The following is a 19,369-nucleotide window of genomic DNA, read 5'->3' on the forward strand; positions in this document are numbered from 1 at the left end:
TGGTCTCCAGCAGGGCGGGCCTTCTGTGGTGGTGGCTTCTTTGGTTTCAGGTTCCTGGGAGAGGGAGGTTATTTTGAGGGACTTGGGGAGGTGGTTCAGTCCTCTGCTGGGGAGAGTGAGCGAGCATGCAAATGAGCCCCTCTCCACCTCTCACTTTCAAATCCTCAAACATCTAAGGGGGGAGAAACGAAAGTTTCTGGACTGGAAGGTTCCATGGTGGTGGGGGTGGGGAGAGAGTGATCTTAGCCTCGGCCAACAGAGTAGGACAAATGGGGCAGCTGCTTGCCCCCTACACCCTTCACCTTAGCTTCAGGCTGGAGCTCAGGCAGGAGACACCAGTATGAGCTGTGGGTGATGTGTGCAGCCTCCCAATACTCACAGGCCTGGGCCAGCGGGATCTGTACCAATCACGTCCTTAATTTAGAGACTTAGACATCTGGGCACAACGAAGACAAATGGATTAGTCTCTTTTATTTTAAACCTTCCCTCCTTGTGCTGCCCTCCCCTCTCCCACCTCCTCCCTGGCAGAGTGGACCTTGAGGGGCCTCACCCCAAGAACCCATGGGCCACATACATATTCTGCAGATATTCTCTCCCTGGAAAGCATAGGGGGCAGGGGCAGTGGCAGCCCACACCCCTCTTCACCACAGCCTCTTTGAGCCGCCGTGAGCTGGGGAGCAACAGATGACTGAGCTTGCTGCCCTGATGGCCTTAGACACGCAGAGGCTCTCACACACATGTCCCCATACTTAGGACACATGGGCATGCCCTGCACACGTACATACCTACCATGTTTGCACACATGCAGCGAACTCTCATTGTAAATTACAATGCAAAAATATACAGATATTATACACATAGAGTGCACACATTCCTCTCATTCTTGTATAAGCCAGAGGATATGACACCCACACCACACCCAGTGTACAAATAGATATACTTTATTGCCCAGAAAACACAGCTCACTTGTACAGAATGACCAGTATCATTCATTCATTCATTCATACGTTCATTCCACAAACAGGAATTGAGTGTCTTCTCCATACCAAGCACAGTGCAAGGCTGCTAAAGTTTCATCAATGGCCAACACAGTCGTCCCTGCCCTCAAGGAAGCCACTGTCTAATGGGGGAGGTAAGGAAGGCACACAGAGGTTCCGCAGGCTGAGATAAGGGGCAGTGAGCTCACAAACATGAAGAGAAGCCAAAGGGATGAGCAAACCTGAAGGCCCACGGTGGGAAGGCCTCAGGCCCTTGATGGGGGGAGGGAACAGACACAGGAGTTTCAGAAGTTTCATGTTTAGACAAAGTGGGATTAGGTGAAAGTGATAGCCTTTCATTTGATTAGTTTGAGAATGCTTCCTGGGGACAGACAGGCGGCCTGGCCTGTGGGAGGCCTGGAGCTGCGGAATGTGGGCCGTGGGCACTCTGGGTGGGGGAGACAGACCTTCCGAGCATAAATGGCCTCGGGAGGCTTCTCGGGTCACAGGAGACCGGGCCACAGGAGTCCGGGTCATATACAGGGTGGGGTGGGGGTGGTGGGGAGAGGGAGGGGTGGAGCTCAAGCAAGGACCCTGGTTTGCCAGTGCTTCCTCTGCCCTGACAGGCACCCGTCTCTCATGCACCCAAAGGGAAACTCAAACCTGACAGCTTGAGTTGAGTGACTTCTCAGAGTTTTTATTGGGGGGGTGGGTGGAAAGGTGCGGGGATGAGACTGGGGGTGGGGAGAGGGTGGAGCCAGCCCTGTGGGCTAACGGAAAGGAAGTGGGAGAGGCCTGGGTGTCTTCTGTGGGGGAGAGCGGTCATCAGGGAGGTCACCCGTGGTCCCCCACCCTTCCCTCCCTTTGCCCCTCTCTGAAGTTCCTCATTTCTTTCCTGCCAGGAGAAGGTTTTGCCACCCTTGGCACTGCCAAAAGAGTGTCTAGGAGGCAGGGGTCAAGTGTGTCACTCCCACTATGGTGCCTGGCCCCAGTTCTTCAGATGCTCATGGTTGAACCAGGCTGTTTTAGACCCAGCACGTGCGCGCGCACACACACACACACACACACACACACACACACACACACACACACACAAAATGTCACTAAAAACAGAACACTGAGGGCCAAAGATGTAGCACCTGCAAGTGGAGAAGCCCAACTGTTCAGGTCTGGCGGAGCAGAGCAGATGGACAGGAGGGACGTGGGAGCAGGAGCGAGCCTTTGGAAGGCAGGCATGGGTGGGACCGCAGACAACACGTACAAACATAGCAAGCACAGGAAACAATTGGAGGCCCGGGTGCCATGTGAATGCCTGAGGTACAGACTGTGAGGCATTCAAGGAGAGGAGAGACGTGCGAACTACAGCAGACAGATTTCCTGGAAAGGGAGGGCCCCTGAACCGGCCCTGGAGGATGGGCCAGGTTCCTTGGGCCCTTCCCCCAGCCAGGGTTCTCCTCACAAGTTCCCAGGGTGACAGTTCAGTCTTGAAACTGAAAGCAAAGCTGAACCAAGAACACAAGCCCACAACCAGCATAGAGGCCAGCGGGGTGATGGCGGGTGGTGATGAGTGGGCAGATCTTGGGGCCCACCTGTCCCTGTCCCCAGGCTCTTTGGAGGCGTGGCCATGTCTGAGTCCCATCCCCACAAGCTGGGTCAGATGAACGACACAAACCTCACAGCAAGACATTTCTTCCTCTGTAGATTCTGCCCTTCAGAGCTAAGTGACCCCCTACTCCCAAGGTAAACTGAGCCAGGCAGCATCTGGCTCACATGTCCTGACCCACACCCCTCGCACAAGAGTCTTTCCTGAGCCAAAGGAATTTTTGGCCTTTTTCATGCCATTGCCCCATCCACAAGGCCCTGATTTTCCCTGTGGCCACACCCTAGGGACTAATGTGCAGGGTGGAGAGCGATCAAAGTCCCTCTCTCTGTCACCTCCAGAGGAGTGGGGGAGGGAAGGAAGGGAGACTGCCTAACTTCAGGGCCAGCTCAGGTGCAAATGCTGGTGACTTAGATGGGCACCGAGGCTTGGTCACTTCCCACTGGAGGTGACTCAGTTACCTTCCTTTCCCCTCTTTCATTACCTGCCTCCTTTCTTCTCCTTCCCCCTTCTTCTCCCATTGCCGGCCCCTTGTAGCCATCCCCTCCTGGCAGTCTGCCCTAGCACGGTGGGGTCCCTCTGATTGGCCAGCTGTCCTGGGAACAGAGCTCAAGGAAGGTGATTTACTCAGTGCCCCCACCTCTCCCTTCTCTCTAGGTCACTCTTGCGGTTGGCCCAGCCCAGCATGCAGCCTTGAACTTCGCTTAGGCCACCACATACTCCAGCTCTCTACACACCCATTCTCCTGTGGCTTGAGTGTAGGCTCTAAGCTCCAAGTTACCTGAGCAGCATCTCTTCATCAAGAAAAACCCGCGGCTCCAGAGGGCCCTGAGAATTCTGCTGTCAGCTCTGAGGAGACAGCATGGCTATAACCCTGCAGCCCAGTGACCTGATCTTCGAGTTTGCAAGCAACGGAATGGATGATATACACCAGGTACAGCCCCCAGAGCACAGAGCACAGTCAGCCAGTACAGACGATCAGATAGACACAGACAGGCAGGCAGATAGCCAGCTGGTTGGCTGGCTAGCCAGTCAGCAAATATTGATCAAGCACCTACTAGGTTCAGGGCACTGGGCCCACTTGTCAGCTAGACTGTGCCAGCTAGCCACTCACAAAGCCAGTCAGTAATCATGGGGTGGTCATTTAGTGAGCTGGTTGCCCACGTGCAATTACAGGGCACGTGCAGTCACTAAGTCAGCCAAGCAGCTGCTAAGTACACCAGCTGAGCTGTTGGCTAGTCAGCGACGTGGGCTGAATGCACAGTTGTGCACTGACCTGCCTATGCTTTTTCAGCCACTTCCCATCACCCCAGAGTCACAGTGACAAAGTTGCTGGGACAACCACATAGCAGGAGTGAGCACTGCCAGCTGGAACCGCAGGGCAGAGTCCAACCCCTGGCATCAGGCTCACGTCTCTAGCCTGGTTGATGGACCCTTCCATAACCATCTTTTCAGCCTCGATTTGAAATTCAGGATACACTGGAAATGGAGTCTTCTGGTTGCAGGAAGTTGAAAAATAGGACAGACTTCTGTCACCCGAGTCCCCACCACTCTGTACCTTGCCCTGCGGTGGGGCTAAAACGTTTTCTGGGCACTTAGCTGTACCCCTCAGATAGGGTCCTGGCACACTCGCCACCATCCACTCCCCTCTTTTTACAAACTGGCAGCCAGCTACAGTGGAAGGAATGGAAGAGTAGGAGCCAGGAGTCCTGGGTTCTGATCCTAGTTTGGCCACAGTGTCACCTATGCAAGGCCTGTCCCCTACTGTATCTGGCTACCATCTCTCCATCTTCACCAAGGGGAGATCCACCTGGATCACCTCTAAGGGCACCTCAGCCTAATTCTGATGCCCTCTATCCTAAATCCTTGTGAAGATGGAAAACTTTGTGCAATCTCTAGCACACTACAAAAGGCTGCCCCCTAGTGGGCTTTGAGCATATTAAACTTTCTGTCCAGCCGGGCCTTACCCAAGTTGCTCAGTTTTATTGAACACCCCTGAAGTGCCTAGAGGAGAAAGCAAGAAACTCTAACCTTACCTGGATTCTCAATGCTACAAGTCATTTTTTTACTTGTTTCTAGTCTGCTCAGCAGCTGTTTCTGTTCTTCATAGAGGCTGTTCATAGACACTCCCAACCCCATACCTTCTAGCCCCACACACGCCCCTGTACCCTCAGCAGACAGCCTCTCCTCCAGCCCACAGAGAAGCTCAAAGCCAAGGAAGCCAACAGTTTCCTTCCATCCTCCATTTTGTTGACAACTTCACTGTTCTTTTTTAAAAATATATTTTATTGATTTTTCCACAGAGAGGAAGAGAGAGGGACAGAGAATTAGAAACATCGATGAGAGAGATACATCGGTCAGCTGCTTCCTGCACACCTCCTACTGGGGATGTGCCCACAACCAAGGTACATGCCCTTGACTGGAATCGAACCTGGGACCTTTCAGTCTGCAGGCTGATGTTCTATCCACTGAGCTAAACCAGCCAGGGCCACTGTTCTTTTTTTTAATATTTATTTTTATTGATTTCAGAGAGAAAGGGAGAGGGAGAGAAAGATAGACACATCAATGATGGGAATCATTGATCTACTGCCTCCTACATGCCCCCCCCCCCCACTGGGGATTGAGCCCACAACCTGGGCATGTTCCCTTGACTGGAATCAAACTTGGGACCCTTCAGTCCGCAGGCCAACACTCTATCTACTGAGCAAAACCAAAAGTGTCCCTGTCCCTTCCAAGGGTAATCCTGGCCCTGTACTTACTCTCCTCTCTCCTGCTTCCCTCAAGACCTCAAACCATTGATCAACTCCTGTCTTTCTCTGATATATTTCAGACCTCCCAGACCTTCCTTCTCAACTTAGAACATAATCAGGCCTCCCCAATCCTAAAAGAAAACTTCACAAGCCTCTCTTCCACCCACCTCCTTCAAAATACCACTTTCTTTGTGCCTTTCTTCTCCCCAGCATAGGCTTCAACCTCTGTGTTTACTTTCTCACCTCCTTTTTCTCACTCATTTTAGGAAACAATTTTTTAAAATATAGTTTTGTTGAGAGAAAATCATTGATCGGCTGCCTCCTGCACACCCCACACCAGGGACGGAGCTTGCAACCCAGGCATGTGCCTGACTGGGAATCGAACCATGATCTCCCTGTTCATAGGTCAACGCTCAACCACTGAGCACACTGGCCGGGCAGGAAACAATTTTTATTGCAAAAAAATTTTTTGTATCATGAATACAAAAAAGTGCATAAATCACATACATATGTGTATATCTATTTAAAGAATAACTATAAAATAAACACCCATGAACTCACCACTCAGGTTGAGAAATAAAATGTTACCAGTCTCCTAGAAGCTCCTGATATATAAAACAATGAGAACCTACTCTATGCCATGCCTTGTTCTAAGTGCTTTATGCATATTGATTTGTTTAAATAACCCTAAGGGGTCAATAATATAATCATCCAAATTTTATAAATGAGGAAAACAATGCACAGAAAAACTAGGTAACTTGCCCAAGGTGACCCTGCTAGTTAGTAGAGCTTGGTTTCATACCCAGGCAGTCTGGCTCTAGACCAGGACAATCCAATAGAATATTCTGAGATGCTAGAAGTATGCTACATTTGTGTTATCCAGTATGGGGCCACTAGTCACATGTGGCTATGGAGCACTTGAACTATGGCCAACACAACTGAATAACTTATCTTTATCTTGAAAAAATTGCATTTACATTTAAATAGTCGCTTGTGGCTAGTGACTACCATATTGGACAGACAGCTCTTAACTTTATGGCCTTAATCACTACACCCACTGTCTGCCTCACTCTATCCTCTCTGAGATCCATTGTAATGTGCCTTGGGACTCTAGCACCCCCTGAAACTGGATTAGCCTGGGTGACTGCCCAGTAGCCAAACCCAAAAGCATGTTATTAACTTTTGTTCTTCTGGAACCTTCAAGCACAGAACCGAGTATTCTCATTCTTCTTCTATGAAGAAAGAATTAATAGTCCCATGAAAGAAAATTTAAAAAATACAGAAAACTATAAAGAATGGGGGGAAATCATCCAAAGTCCCACAACTTAAATATAATCATTATGAACATTCTGGTATATTTCCTTCCAAACATAATTTAAAAAAAAAACAAAAACAAAAACAACAAAACACCAAACAGTTTCGATCACACTCCTTTTTTATTTAGCCTTTGTTTGGTTTTAGAACAACTATGTCCTCCAGGGGTCAAATTCTCATCCTGATCATTTTTTCCATTCCAAGGGATTTAGCGACCCCCCTGTTGAGTTCTTGGACACATTTTTTTTTTACTCCCCTGAGAGATATCTCCATTTTAAATATCTCTAGGGTACCTCAAACTAACCATATTCAGACACCACCCTCCTTATATTTCTCCAAAAATCCGTTCCTCCCCCTCTTCCTGGTCCCCCCTTAACATGAACAGTGTCCCCATGCACCCATTGAATCAAACTGGAAATTGGGACACTCTCCCCAATCCAGGCAGTAACTGAGCCCTTACCTTTCTTACTCTCTAATGCCTCTGTTCTTTTGTCTTCGTTGCCATAGACTGAGCCCTAAGATGTCCACAATCTGAGCCCCTAACCCTGGGTACTCAGCGCTGACTGTAGGCTGAGTCCTTCACCTGACTACAGATCGAGCCCCTTGCCCTTGCCATTGACTAATCCTTTCCTGATCCTGGCCATGGATTAACCCATAACTACAGCCAACGAAAGCTGTCTGCCCTTGAATGCAGGTGGTACAGACCTAGCCCATCACTATTAATTAAAAATTCATCATCCAGTGATGTCAGACCGTCGTCATCTTAACAAAGGACAGCTCTTGAGGGTTCTAAGAATTCGAAATTGCAAGAAGAGCCAGATTCTGGTAGGCGGGCTTCCTGGAAGAGGTGGGTGGGTCATGAACCAGATCCTCTCTTCTCCACAGCTGGAAGACCCCTCAGTATTCCCCGCTGTGATCGTGGAGCAGGTACCCTACCCCGAGTTACTGCATCTGTATTCAGGACTGGAGCTAGAAGATGGTCACAACGGCATCATAACGGACAGGACATTGTGCATGACACAGGATCAGATCCTGGAGGGCAGTTTCATGCTGGCAGGTCTGTCCCCTTCCTGGGCAGGGAATTTGTGGAGGACAAAGGGGTTTGTCTTCAGGGAACAGTAGCCCACACACAATGGCTTATAGTGACACATACAGCAAAGGCAAGGCCCCCAACAGTTGGAAATTAGATGGAGCAGTTAGGACAAACAAAAGGTAGTACAACTTCATAGAGGAGGAAGTCATCTAAATGGATTCATGATCTTTTTTTTTAACATTTTTATTGATTTCAGAGAGGAAGGGAGAGGGAGAGAGAGAGAGATAGAAACATCCATGATGAGAGAGAACCATTGATTGGCTGCCTTCTGCACACCCCCAACTGGGGATCGAGTCTGCAACCCAGGCATGTGCCCTGACCAGGAATCGAACCGTGACCTCCTGGTTCATAGGTTGATGCTCAACCACTGAGCCATGCTGGCCAAGTGGATTCATGATCTTTTGAGATGGAGGACAATGAGGAGTGGAGATAGCTGGGGTGGGTGTAGAGAGAAGGTGGAGGACGAGGCTGGGAGGTGGCTCCTTTGCACTGTTCTCTGGGCTGCCCTGGTTATGGCTGTACCCCTGATCTTGTACCCTAAGAGAACTTTTTTTCTCCCCCCTTACCATGAAACCTGAAACCAGATGAAAATGAAGCAACCTCACAAACCATGTCAACCACTGAAGTCTTGCTCAATGTTGAGTCTCCTAACAACATCCTGGATGAGAAGCAGATCTGTAAGTATGAACCTCGGTGTCTTTACTCAAGGCAACACAAATGGTATTGAAAAAGATCATGTCTAGCCCTCGCCGGTTTGGCTCAGTGGGTAGCACCTCGACCTGCAGACCGAAGGGACCTGGGTTCAATTCTAGTCAAGGGCATGTACCTCGGTTGTAGGCTCCTCCATGGGCTGGGCCCTGGTCAGGGCACATGCAGGAGGCAACCAATTGATGTGTTTCTGCCACATTGATGTTTCTCTCTGTCTTTCCCTCTCTTCCACTCTCCCTAAAAATCAATGGAAAAATATATTCAGAACAGAAAATAAATAAATAAAAAAGATCATGTCCATGTGTTGGATTCTCAGACACATGTGCATTCCGGCATATGTACCCACCCCCACCAACATACACATAAACTTATTCTTGAGCTGTGACTGGAATGGGAGGGGCTGGAGGGCACCACGGAGAAGGAAAGGTGGCCAGGGTGACTTTTCCCCCCATTGTTTTTTGTTGTTGTTGATCCTCACCAGAGGATATTTTTCTTTTCTTTTTTTTTTTTTACCCGAGGATATTTTTCCATTGATTTTTAGAGAGTGAAAGGGAGGGGGAGAGACAGAGAGAGAGAGAGAGAGAGAGAGAGAGGGAGAGAGGGAGAAACATCGATGTGAGAGAGACACATGAATTGGTTGCTTCCTGTACACACCCCAACCGAGGCCAGGGATCGAGCCTGCAACTGAGGTACGTGCCCTTGACCAGAATTGAACCAGGGACCCTTCAGTCCAAGGGCCAACACTCTATACACTGAGCCAAACGAGCTAGGGCTTCCCCAATTTTTAAATTGGGATAAAATACACATAAAATTGATGACCTTAACCATTTTTCAGTGTACCGCTCACTGGTATTATGTTCATTTGTATTGTTATGCAGCCATCATCACCATCCATCTCCAGAACTCTTCATCTTGAAAACCGGAAACTTTCTACCCATTAAACAACTCCCCCTCCTCCTCCCCCCAGCCCCTAGCAACTACCATTCTACTTTCTGTCTATGAATTTGACTAGTCTAGGTACTTCAGATAAGTGGAATCTTACAGTATTTGTCTTTAAGAGACTGGCTTACTTCTTTTTTAAAAAATATATATTTTTATTGACTTCAGAGGAAGGGAGAGGGAGAGAGAGATAGAACATCAGTGATGAGAGAGAACCATTGATCGGTTGCCTCCTGCACGACTTCTACCAGGGATCAAGCCTGCAACCTGGGCATGTGCCCTGACCAAGAATTGAACCGTGACCTCCTGGTTCATAGGTCAACGCTCAACCACTAAACCACGCCAGCCAGGCAAGACTGGCTTATTTCACTGAGCAGAATGTCCTCAAGGCCTGCCCATGTTGTAGCACGTGTCAGAATCTACTTCCTTTTTAAGGTTGAGTACTATTGGCCACGGTCACTTTTCAGGGCCCCCTCTCTCTTGCTGGGCTCCCAGGAGGACTACACAGGGTGTGGCTTATTTTATAATGTACAGGGTTCGGTACCTTCTCGTCCCTTTCCTGATCTTGGAGGTTGGCCATCCCTCCCCAGAAGGCCCCCAAGGCAGGCTTTTCCTCCAGGAATCCCTCAGGCATTTGCCCTGACTTCACAGGAGGACTCCTGGACCTAGTAACTGCCCCTTCCCAAGGGGGCTCTGGGAGACAGCGCAGGAAAGAAAGCCCTGAAGCTGCAAGTTAAGAGTCCCAGCATTTCTAATCCTGACTCTGTCACTAATATTCATTCAGGATTCAACAGATAGTTACAGAGTGGCCACATGTACCAGGCAAATTCTTACTGTGTGATCTTGGGCACATGCCCTGCCGTGTCTGGGTCTCAGTTTCCTCATCAGGAAAGCAGAAGAATTGGGCTAACGGGTGTCTAAGGCCCCCTCCAGTTGTAAAAATAAGTGAATGACTAAATCAGGGTGGCCCTTTATCCTGGGTGTCACCTGGAACTTCCCAACAGCAGTGGGCTCGAAATGTGGCAGCCATCGTTGGGGCCGGTTCATGCCCGCAGCTCTACAGAAGTTTGCTCTCCTCATGGTGCGAGACACATGAGGTGTTTTCAGGTGTCTCCTGTGTTTGGGGCTCAGGGGAACAGCACCTCTGCTCTTTCCCCGGGAGCCCATCATTCTCTGGAGCGCTGGGAGAGCATGCTCCTACCCTGCACTGGCCTTTCTTTTATAGTCAGCACCTCCGAACTGCTTCCGGACTCAGACCCCGCTCCAGCCACCACTCTGCCCAACTACCTGTTTCCTGTCTCTGAGCCCAATGCCCTGAACAGTGCTGGTGACACTGGTGACCAGGAGGGGAATTCTCTGGAGGAGCAGGTCTCCAAAGAGGAAAGTTCCAAGAAGACTGGAAAACCAAAGAAGAGAAGTAAGAGAGAAAGAAATGTGTGTGTGTGTGTGTGTGTGTGTGTGTGTGTGTGTGTGTGTGTCTTCAAGGAGCGGGTGGTAGGAGAGGGGCAGTCAGGGAAAACATAGGGTTGAATGGGTGGAGGCCCACAGACACATTAAGAAGACAGCTCTCTGGTATGGCAGTGGTGGATGAAAAGGCCTCCCTTACATAAAGTAAAACCTGGCCTTATTGCTTGGTCCACCCATAGCCTGACATTCCCCAGCCCATTCCTGTCTGCCCGGCATAGGTGTAAACTCTTCCAGAAGTGCCGATGATCCCAATGGATAAAATCCTAGGCTGGGTGTTCAAACACCAGGCCTGGCCCCCATGGCCAGTCCCTGGCCCCCTGGGGGCCTCTGCTGTGTGCTTTGTGTTCTTATCTTCCTTCTGAGAGCTCATGGAGCCGAGACCATATATGGGAGAGGACTTTGGGCTTTCCCAAGCCCTGTGTTATTGATTTACTCGGGTGATAGCTGGTTGAGACTGCCTTGTCATCATGGCAACCAAAACCCCAGTGTCGCACTCACCTGCACAACAGTCACACCTTTAGGCTGCCTTTTCATTCCAAAAATTAGCCTAGGTGGATTCTGATCTAAAAGTGACTCATTGCCCCACATCGTACTGCTGTTCTGGGGCCTGAAAATGAGGGCAGGTGCACATACCTGGGAGCTGTGGCCAAGGAGAACAATCCTGGGCTCTCCCTTGTCTGCCTTGTCACACCCAACTTGATAAGCTCTAGGCCCTCCCGCTTGGGAGCCCGGCCTGCAGCACTTGCCGTGGTCTCAGCCTCACCCTGCTCTCCCCTTCTCCTCAGTCCGGAAGACAAAGGGCAACCGCAGTACCTCACCTGTCACTGACCCCAGCATCCCCATTCGGAAGAAATCTAAGGATGGCAAAGGTATGGCTGGTAGTCAGGGGAGCTGGGATGGGAAGGGAGCCAGGGTGCCTGCCTGGGCCACCTCTCACCACCTGGTCCTCTTCAGGCAACACCATCTATTTGTGGGAGTTCCTCCTGGCACTTCTGCAAGACAGGAACACCTGCCCCAAGTACATCAAGTGGACCCAGCGAGAGAAGGGCATCTTCAAGCTGGTGGACTCCAAAGCTGTGTCAAAGCTCTGGGGGAAGCAGAAGAACAAGCCTGACATGAACTATGAGACAATGGGGAGGGCTCTAAGGTAGGAGCTGCTGGGGGCCCCTGCCCTGGAGGAGTCACCACACTCTTCCTTATGTGCAAGGAAGCCCTCCTGCTATAGGGTCTCCTAACCTTCCCATCTGCTTGCCCTAAGCCATTCCCCAGGCCCTCTCTGGAAGGAACAATTCCCTTCCTCTTGCAGCTCTGTCCTAGCCTTTTCTTTCTTGATAGGAGGACATTTTATGGCCTCCCATCCCCAAGAAGGTCTTCCTTTTTTTAAAAAAATTTTTTTTATTGATTTCAGAGAGAAATGGAGAGGGAGAGAGAGATAAGAAACATCAATGATGAGAGAGAATCATTGATTGGCTGCCTCCTGCATGCCTGCTACTGGAAACCAAGCCCATAACCTGGGCATGTGCCCTTGACCAGAATCAAACCCAGAACCCTTCAGTTCACAGGCTGATGCTCTATCCACTGAGCCAAACCAGCTAGGGCAAGAAGGTCTTCCTTCACATTCTTCAAGCCAGAGAGCTAGGGAGACGGGCCAGAGTTACCCACAGCTGGTGTGTCACACTGGAAGAGTGCTGAACCCCCCCATTATCCATCCATCCTCTGTCGTTCTTCACTCACCCCCTGTCCTCTGCTCTAATGTAGGGTGGGGGTTGGCATTTGAAACCCCTTTTTATGGACCCTTTGAGTCCTCAGGAGATCTCAGAAATTTCATAAAAGTCTTCCAAGTCCAAGCGTTGGCCTTCCCACTACCCTTGTCCTTGAGCTCCCATCTGCCTCCTGGCCAGGCTCCTCCTCATGCTTGCCCTGCCCGAAGGGTGGTATGCCCCGACTAACTCCTCAACCCTTTTCCCCAGATACTACTACCAAAGGGGCATCCTTGCCAAAGTGGAAGGGCAGAGGCTGGTGTACCAGTTTAAAGAGATGCCCAAGGATTTAGTGGTGATTGAAGATGAGGAGGAGAAAAGCGAAGTGGCAGAGGCATCCCCAAAGGCCTCCACCTCCACCAGCACTACCCGGCGAGCCAGCTCCAGGGTCTCATCCAGAGCCGCTCCCCAGGGCAAGAGCAGCCCTCCCTGGGAGAAGCCAAAGGTTCAGCATGTCGGTCTGCAGTCATCTGCAAGTCTGGAATTGGGCCTGTCTCCAGATGAGGAGATTCCCACTACCTCCACCGTGCTGGTCTCTCCACCAGAGGGCCAGGCCAAACTCACCAAAGCTGTGAGGTAAGGGCACTCAAGTTGTCATGAGTCTTCCCATAGTTCCTTGAGTTGTGGGGAGCAGTTTTCAACTTCTTGCAAAGCTCTGCTGCATGTCCAGCCTCATGGGATCCTCGCAGGACCCTTGAGAAGCCAGTAGGGCACTTGATCAAGAAAGGAAAAGCCTGAGGTCACACACCGAAGTGATGGCAAAGTCAGCTCTTGACCTGGGGGACTTGTGTTGCCAGCTAGGGCTATTCCTGCTATCCCAGAGGGCTCCCCAAACAGACAGCAGGGGCCTCCACATCTGGGCCTCTCTCCCTAAGCCTCCCCCACTCCAAAAAAGGGGCAACAGAGAATGTTACAGGAATACCTGTCTGCTTTCCTCAGGCCCTCCAGGCCCACATGCAAAGCTCTTGATACCTCTTGTCCATGCGAAGTGCTTCCAATTTTTCCTGGAAAGGTTGGGCTTTGTCTGAGTTGTGTGTATGTAGCTCTCACTCTGCTGGCATGAGTCACTGAGATGCGCTTGTAAGGAGAGAAGGTGGTAGAATGGAGCAGCGAGGAACATGGGCTCTGGAGTCAGAAAGCCTAGATGTGAGTGCCTCCTACTAGCTGTGTGACCTAGGGCACATGACATAACATCTCTGTGCCCCAGTTTCCTCAAACTGTAAGATCAGATTATTAAACTTATTCAACTCGTGGGCTATTTTGTTTTGTTTGTTTGTTTTATTGATTTCAGAAAGGAAGGAGAGGAAGAGAGAGTAACCTCGATGATGAGAGAGAATCATTGATCGGCTGCCTCCTGCAGGATCCCGAGGATCGAGCCCGCAACCCGGACATGTGCCCTGACTGGGAATCAAACCCTGACTTCCTGGTTCATAGATCAACACTCATCCACTGAGCCACGTCGGCCAGGCAGCCCATGGGCTATTTTGAAGATAGAGGGAAATAGCGAATGTCAATCATTTTGAGTGTCCCTGACTAAGCACTCATTCAATGTTAACTGAAAAACAAAACACCTTCGACTCCTTTCCTCCTGTGCCCTCCTTTCTAGCCAGTTGGGAGGTGCCTCTTGCCTTAACCAAATCTGTTTTCTGTTTCTTCTCAGTGCTTCTTCAGTGCCTGGCAACATCCACCTAGGAGTGGCCCCTGTGGGGTCAGCCTCGGCCTTGACCCTGCAGACAATCCCCCTGACTACAGTGCTCACCAATGGCCCTCCTGTCAGTACTACTACTTCAACCCAGCTCGTTCTCCAGAGTGTTCCACCTGCTTCGACCTTCAAGGACACCTTCACTTTGCAGGCCTCCTTCCCCCTGAATGCCAGCTTCCAAGAGAACCAGGTGGCAGCACCGGGGACTCCACTGATTCTCAGTGGCCTCCCCCAACTTCTGGCTGGGGCCAACCGTTCGACCAATCCCACAGCAGCCTCTGTCGCAGGGGCTGGAGTAGCAGGGCCCAGCTCTCAGCCCCCGGGGACTGTCATTGCTGCCTTCATCAGGACTTCCAGTGCCACAGCAGCCCCTGGGGCCAAGGATGGGTCACTGAGACCCAACTCATATGTGCAGGGCATGGTGACTGGGGCCCCCATGGAGGGGCTGCTGGTTCCTGAAGAGACCCTGAGGGAGCTTCTGAGGGATCAGGCTCACCTTCAGCCACTTCCAACCCACGTGGTTTCAAGGGGCTCCCACAATCTGAGCCTTCTGGGAAACCAGACTTTCTCTCCTCCCAGCCGCCCCACTGTTGGGCTGACCCCGGTGGCTGAACTTGAGCTCTCCTCAAGCTCAGGGTCCCTGTTTATGGCTGAACCTAGTGTGACCACATCTGGGACCCTACTGACTAGATCCCCAACCCCAGCCCCCTTCCCATTCAATCCCACTTCGCTCATTAAAATGGAGCCCCACAACATATAAACAGAGGGGTTGGGGAAGTGACCCACCAGGCAAAGCTGAGCAGCATTTTCATATGGACTGCCTCTAGCAGACTGACAAGTAGCTCGCCTGCCCTTACATTTTGGTGGAATGTCAATATACCAGACTCCCCCATCCCTCACCTCTGCCTGAGGTCACATGGCCAAGCCATGCCCAGTTTGAGCATTCCTGGCATCAGACCATGGCCCTCAAGAGCACTAGGGGATATGCTCTTGCCAGGGAAATGGGCTGGTGCAGTGATGAAGGGATAAACCTCCTGAGAAGTTGGTGGCCAGGGTGGGTGCAGGGGCTTCATGGGAAGATCCATGTTTGCCTGGCTGTAATTCACCGTCCATGTTCCCTCAGCGGGGAAGTGACTACCCCATATGTGAATATCTCGGTATGTATTCGTGTGTACTCATGAGACTGTTTCTTCGTTTCTTTGGAGAAGACAACGGTGCAGCCGTGAGGTCTTTAGGAACATGTGTCTCCACGCACACATCAGCCGCAGAGATGAGGATTTGTTTTAAGGAAAAACATTCCCTAGTCCCCTTTGTACAAAGCAAGACTCATTTGTTCTGAGACTATGGGGGTGCAGGTTGGATCCCCCAAATCTGGAGAGATGTCACAGAGCTGGAGCAGGTCAGGGTAGAAGAGCTCCCATTCGTGTATGCGTTGGAGCAAATGCAGTTCTAAGGGACAGGAGAAGGCCACGTGGGATAAAAGCATAAAGAGAGGAAACTCAGCCCTGGGGAGCAGCCCCCCAGTCTAGACTGAGGGCTTCTCCCTGGACTTGGCCTCATGGCCCACCAGTCACTTGCCAGCATGCTTGGAACCTTGACCGCTGTGTTGAAGGGTTAGATAGGGGCAGAGCACCCCTCCAGAGTTAGACCCAGCCGAGTACCCAGGCAGAGCTGAATTAATTAAATGTTTGCACCGAGGGCTGGGGCTGTAAAACCAGGCTTTGCGCCTGGCCTACACCCCAAATTCTGGGTTCCCTCTTGATTAATGTCGCTCCCGATATTTTCCTGCTGTCAGGCATGGTGGGGATAGTTGTGTTAGCAATGTCGAATGGATCTGCCTCCATCACTGCTCATATGTGCCTGCCATGCAGCCAGTCTTCTACTCACCTCGTAAGTTTGCCAACCCACCCGCCCCCACTGTGGCTACAGCAGACGTTCATGTGGACTGTCGCCCCTCTTCTCCAACTTTCACTCCTGATCCTGATTCCTTCTTCCTCAAGGAGACAGGAGCCAGCAGATGTGAGCCCCCATGGCACTTCTGTCTCTACATGCTTCTTGCTTCCCTCTTTCCTCTTTCTAAGGGGCAACTGATTCTCTCTTAAAGCCAACTCCTCCGCCTAGGGCCTGGATCTCCTCCCCCTCCCTTCTTGGAATTAGCCTGCCTCTCTCCTGCCAAGTGTGGGGGGCAAAGCTAAGATACGTCAGCCTTGGAAACAATTGTTATCTGGTGAATTTGGTTAATGTGAATCAGTGCCTCAGGACCTTTGCTATGTCCTTGGTGCAAAACCATCCACTTGATCTAACTACCTCCCCAGGTTGCTCTTCTCGCTTTCCTTCCGGTCACTGCCAAGCCCACTATCGCCCTCTTTCTTCTTGTTTTCCCCCGTGGGGTGGGGAAAGTATATACGGTTGTGCAGGTGTATTTATTACACGTCTCCAGCACTTGGCATTAAAGTGCCTTTTAAAAAAAATAAATCAGTTTATTATGACAATTTCCTGATGGTGGAAAGTAAAGCATTTTGAGAAAGTTTCCTTTTTTTCTTTCTATTTTTTTGCATAAAGACGCTGCATGGGTTGGGGTGGCCCTGTCTCACTCACCAACTCCATAGAACTCATCATCTGAAGGTCACTGATATCTTCATGGTGACATCAAATGCGTTCACATTTCTTGGCCCCTGTGAACCCTCACAACATGTCACACTACTTCCCATCACCTCCCGCACTAGCCGGGCTCAACTGTGCCCTCTGTCGCCCATTCTCTGTGCAGTGCTGGCTCCAGATCTACCACTTTCAGTGTGGGTGTCCCCAAGGGTCTCATCCATCCTCTTGGCTCTGGATCAGCATTTTGGGGATGAGTCCAACATCTAGAGCCACAGCCCCCACGTTTCTCCCCAGCTCCAGACTCGCATGCCCAGGGGTCTGTTGGACATTTCCACCTAGATGCCTGCCAGGTCCTCAAAGGCAGCCCCGCTCCCAAAAGTCAATTTGAACGTTCCCACATATGCACACAAAACCTTTCCAAGAAAAAAAAAAAAGCTGTCATGACTTGCCTATTTCTGTTCATGGTGCCACCATTTTTCTGACTTTCTAAATTAGACATTTCAGAGCCATCTGAAGGCTGCCTTCACTTGACCCTGTCCCTTCCCCCATCTCCTGAAGTCCAGTGCCATTTACCATGTCTCGGACCTTTCTTCCACATTCCCAGAGCCTCAGACTACCCAGAGCTTAATCCCCTCCCTCCCTAGACACATCCAGAGCCCCACTGTGACCTGCCTTGTCCCCTCCAATCTGCCAGGGCACCAGTTCTGATCTGCTAGAAAGCTTTCAGGGGCTCCTCACTGCCTACAGGGTGAGACTCAGGATAACCTCTTATCCATTCTAGGCAGCTGGGCATTAACCCTTTTATTTGCTGACTCATGAGGCAGTCTGGGGGTCCTGGAGGGGGGTGAGGGGGGCACATTAAGACTCAGGGCAGTAGCTCCAAAAGTATTTTGAGCATAGCATCAGCCCTGTCTTCAGACAAGGTCCCAAGTCCTTGACCTTTCATCAAGGTCCTTCACCATCGGGTCCCATCTGACTTCCCCAGTCATTTTTCACATTGCTTCCCCCCACCCCCAGTGTATTGCTCCTGCCAAACCAATACACTCGCTGGCCTTTGAACAAGTTTAAGTTTCCCACTTCTGTGTTCAAGTTTCCCACTTCTGTGTTCTTGCTTTACCTGGTTCTACTTAACCAGAATGCTCCTCCCATCCCGCTAGTACCAACCGAATACTATCCATCCTTGGAAACTCAGTTCCTGGAAGCTGCCTTCCACAGTTCTTGTTTTGAAACTTGTAGCAATTGCCACTCTTTTGGCAACTGATCACAAACAGCCTGTGACATCTCCTTTGTTATAATCACAAACTGTTACTTAAATCTTCAACGACCTGGACTTATTTAGTCACCCCATTTAGTGTGTTACTTTCTGAGGGGCGGACGGCTGTAGCGCCCACAGAGCAGGGCACACTACATAAGAAGCATTTAGTGAGCATCAGCGAACGGTTACTGATTGAGCTGGTGAGTGATGGGGACCAAACTTTGAGGTAGGTGATGCTGACCTCCCTTTTGCACAGGCACTCACCCCAGGTGCTCCACTGCCCAGGGCCCGCACTCCCTGGTTCAGTGCCCTCATGGCCTCCCCACCCCCAGCCTCCACACCCAAGACTTGTTACTACTTTGAATGTCCTCTACCCCTAAAGAAACTTCCCTGTCAGTTTCTTTCCTAACTCAAAGTGTTAAATTAGCTAATATGATAAACTAACCTGTGCTGATATAGTTATGGGAGAAGGCTAGAGGAGAACCAGAAGACAGGTTTCTTTTAACCAGCGTCGTGTGGCAACAACATCCCTGCCTTTGTGATGGTTTAATGGAGTCAAGAGACTCGCTCCTCGCCCCCAGCAACTGATGTATTACTCCCCCCTTTGGGCTCCCACAGCACTTTGTATATACCTCTTACTGTAGCACTTAGCACATGTAGGTCCTTAGTTATATGTTTGTTTCCCCTCCAATAGACTGTGAGCTCCTCAAGGACAGGGACTGTGTGTTAGTCACTGATGTATCCCCAGCGCCTAGCACAGTGCCTGGCACACAGTAGGTGCTCAATAAATGTTTATTGAAAGAATGAATGAGTCCTGTATATAATCATGGGGACTGTGGCCCTATGCTGTGGCAGGCAAGAGGGGAGGAGGACAACCCATATTGGGGGCTACCACAGCTTTTTTACTTCTCATATAACACTGCAGGCAGCTGCTTCCTTTGCCTGGGTCTGTGGCCACAAGGAGCACAAGGCTGCTTCCAGCTGTGCCTTGCTGTCACCAGGTGTTGCGGACAACTCTGAACTCCTGCCCTTAGCTGCTGCCCCTTCCTGGGACAGCCTCATGACCATTTCCTCATTCCGGAGTGGGACTGAGTGACAGAAAGGTCAGGCCCAGTGGGAGGGGCAGGACAAGAAGTTATTCTCACGAACATAGGTCTTTACTGACCCCATTACATATTTTTAAAGATGCCACTGCCTCCAGCT

General features: G+C 50.6%; 1 protein-coding gene across 3 annotated transcripts in view; it reads left to right on the plus strand.

Annotated features, from left to right (window-relative positions):
• Positions 1-18,970, plus strand: part of ELF4 (E74 like ETS transcription factor 4) — a 46,044-nt gene extending 27,074 nt beyond the window's left edge. For 2 of the 3 annotated variants that reach the window (XM_006082113.3, XM_006082115.3), the window contains exons 2-9: positions 3,235-3,511; positions 7,527-7,698; positions 8,319-8,411; positions 10,607-10,798; positions 11,634-11,717; positions 11,803-11,995; positions 12,819-13,184; positions 14,269-18,970. In XM_006082113.3, the coding sequence (XP_006082175.1) occupies positions 3,440-3,511; positions 7,527-7,698; positions 8,319-8,411; positions 10,607-10,798; positions 11,634-11,717; positions 11,803-11,995; positions 12,819-13,184; positions 14,269-15,070 (1,974 nt within the window). In that variant the 5' untranslated portion in view covers positions 3,235-3,439 and the 3' untranslated portion in view covers positions 15,071-18,970. Of the gene's footprint in view, positions 1-1,024; positions 1,133-3,234; positions 3,512-7,526; positions 7,699-8,318; positions 8,412-10,606; positions 10,799-11,633; positions 11,718-11,802; positions 11,996-12,818; positions 13,185-14,268 lie in introns of all 3 variants that reach the window. The other variant, XM_023758042.1, reaches the window with a different exon arrangement.
• The last annotated feature ends 399 nt before the right edge of the window (positions 18,971-19,369 follow it).

Source organism: Myotis lucifugus, unplaced genomic scaffold, assembly GCF_000147115.1.
Source record: "Myotis lucifugus unplaced genomic scaffold, Myoluc2.0 scaffold_2, whole genome shotgun sequence".
Classification (NCBI taxonomy): Eukaryota; Metazoa; Chordata; class Mammalia; order Chiroptera; family Vespertilionidae; genus Myotis; species Myotis lucifugus.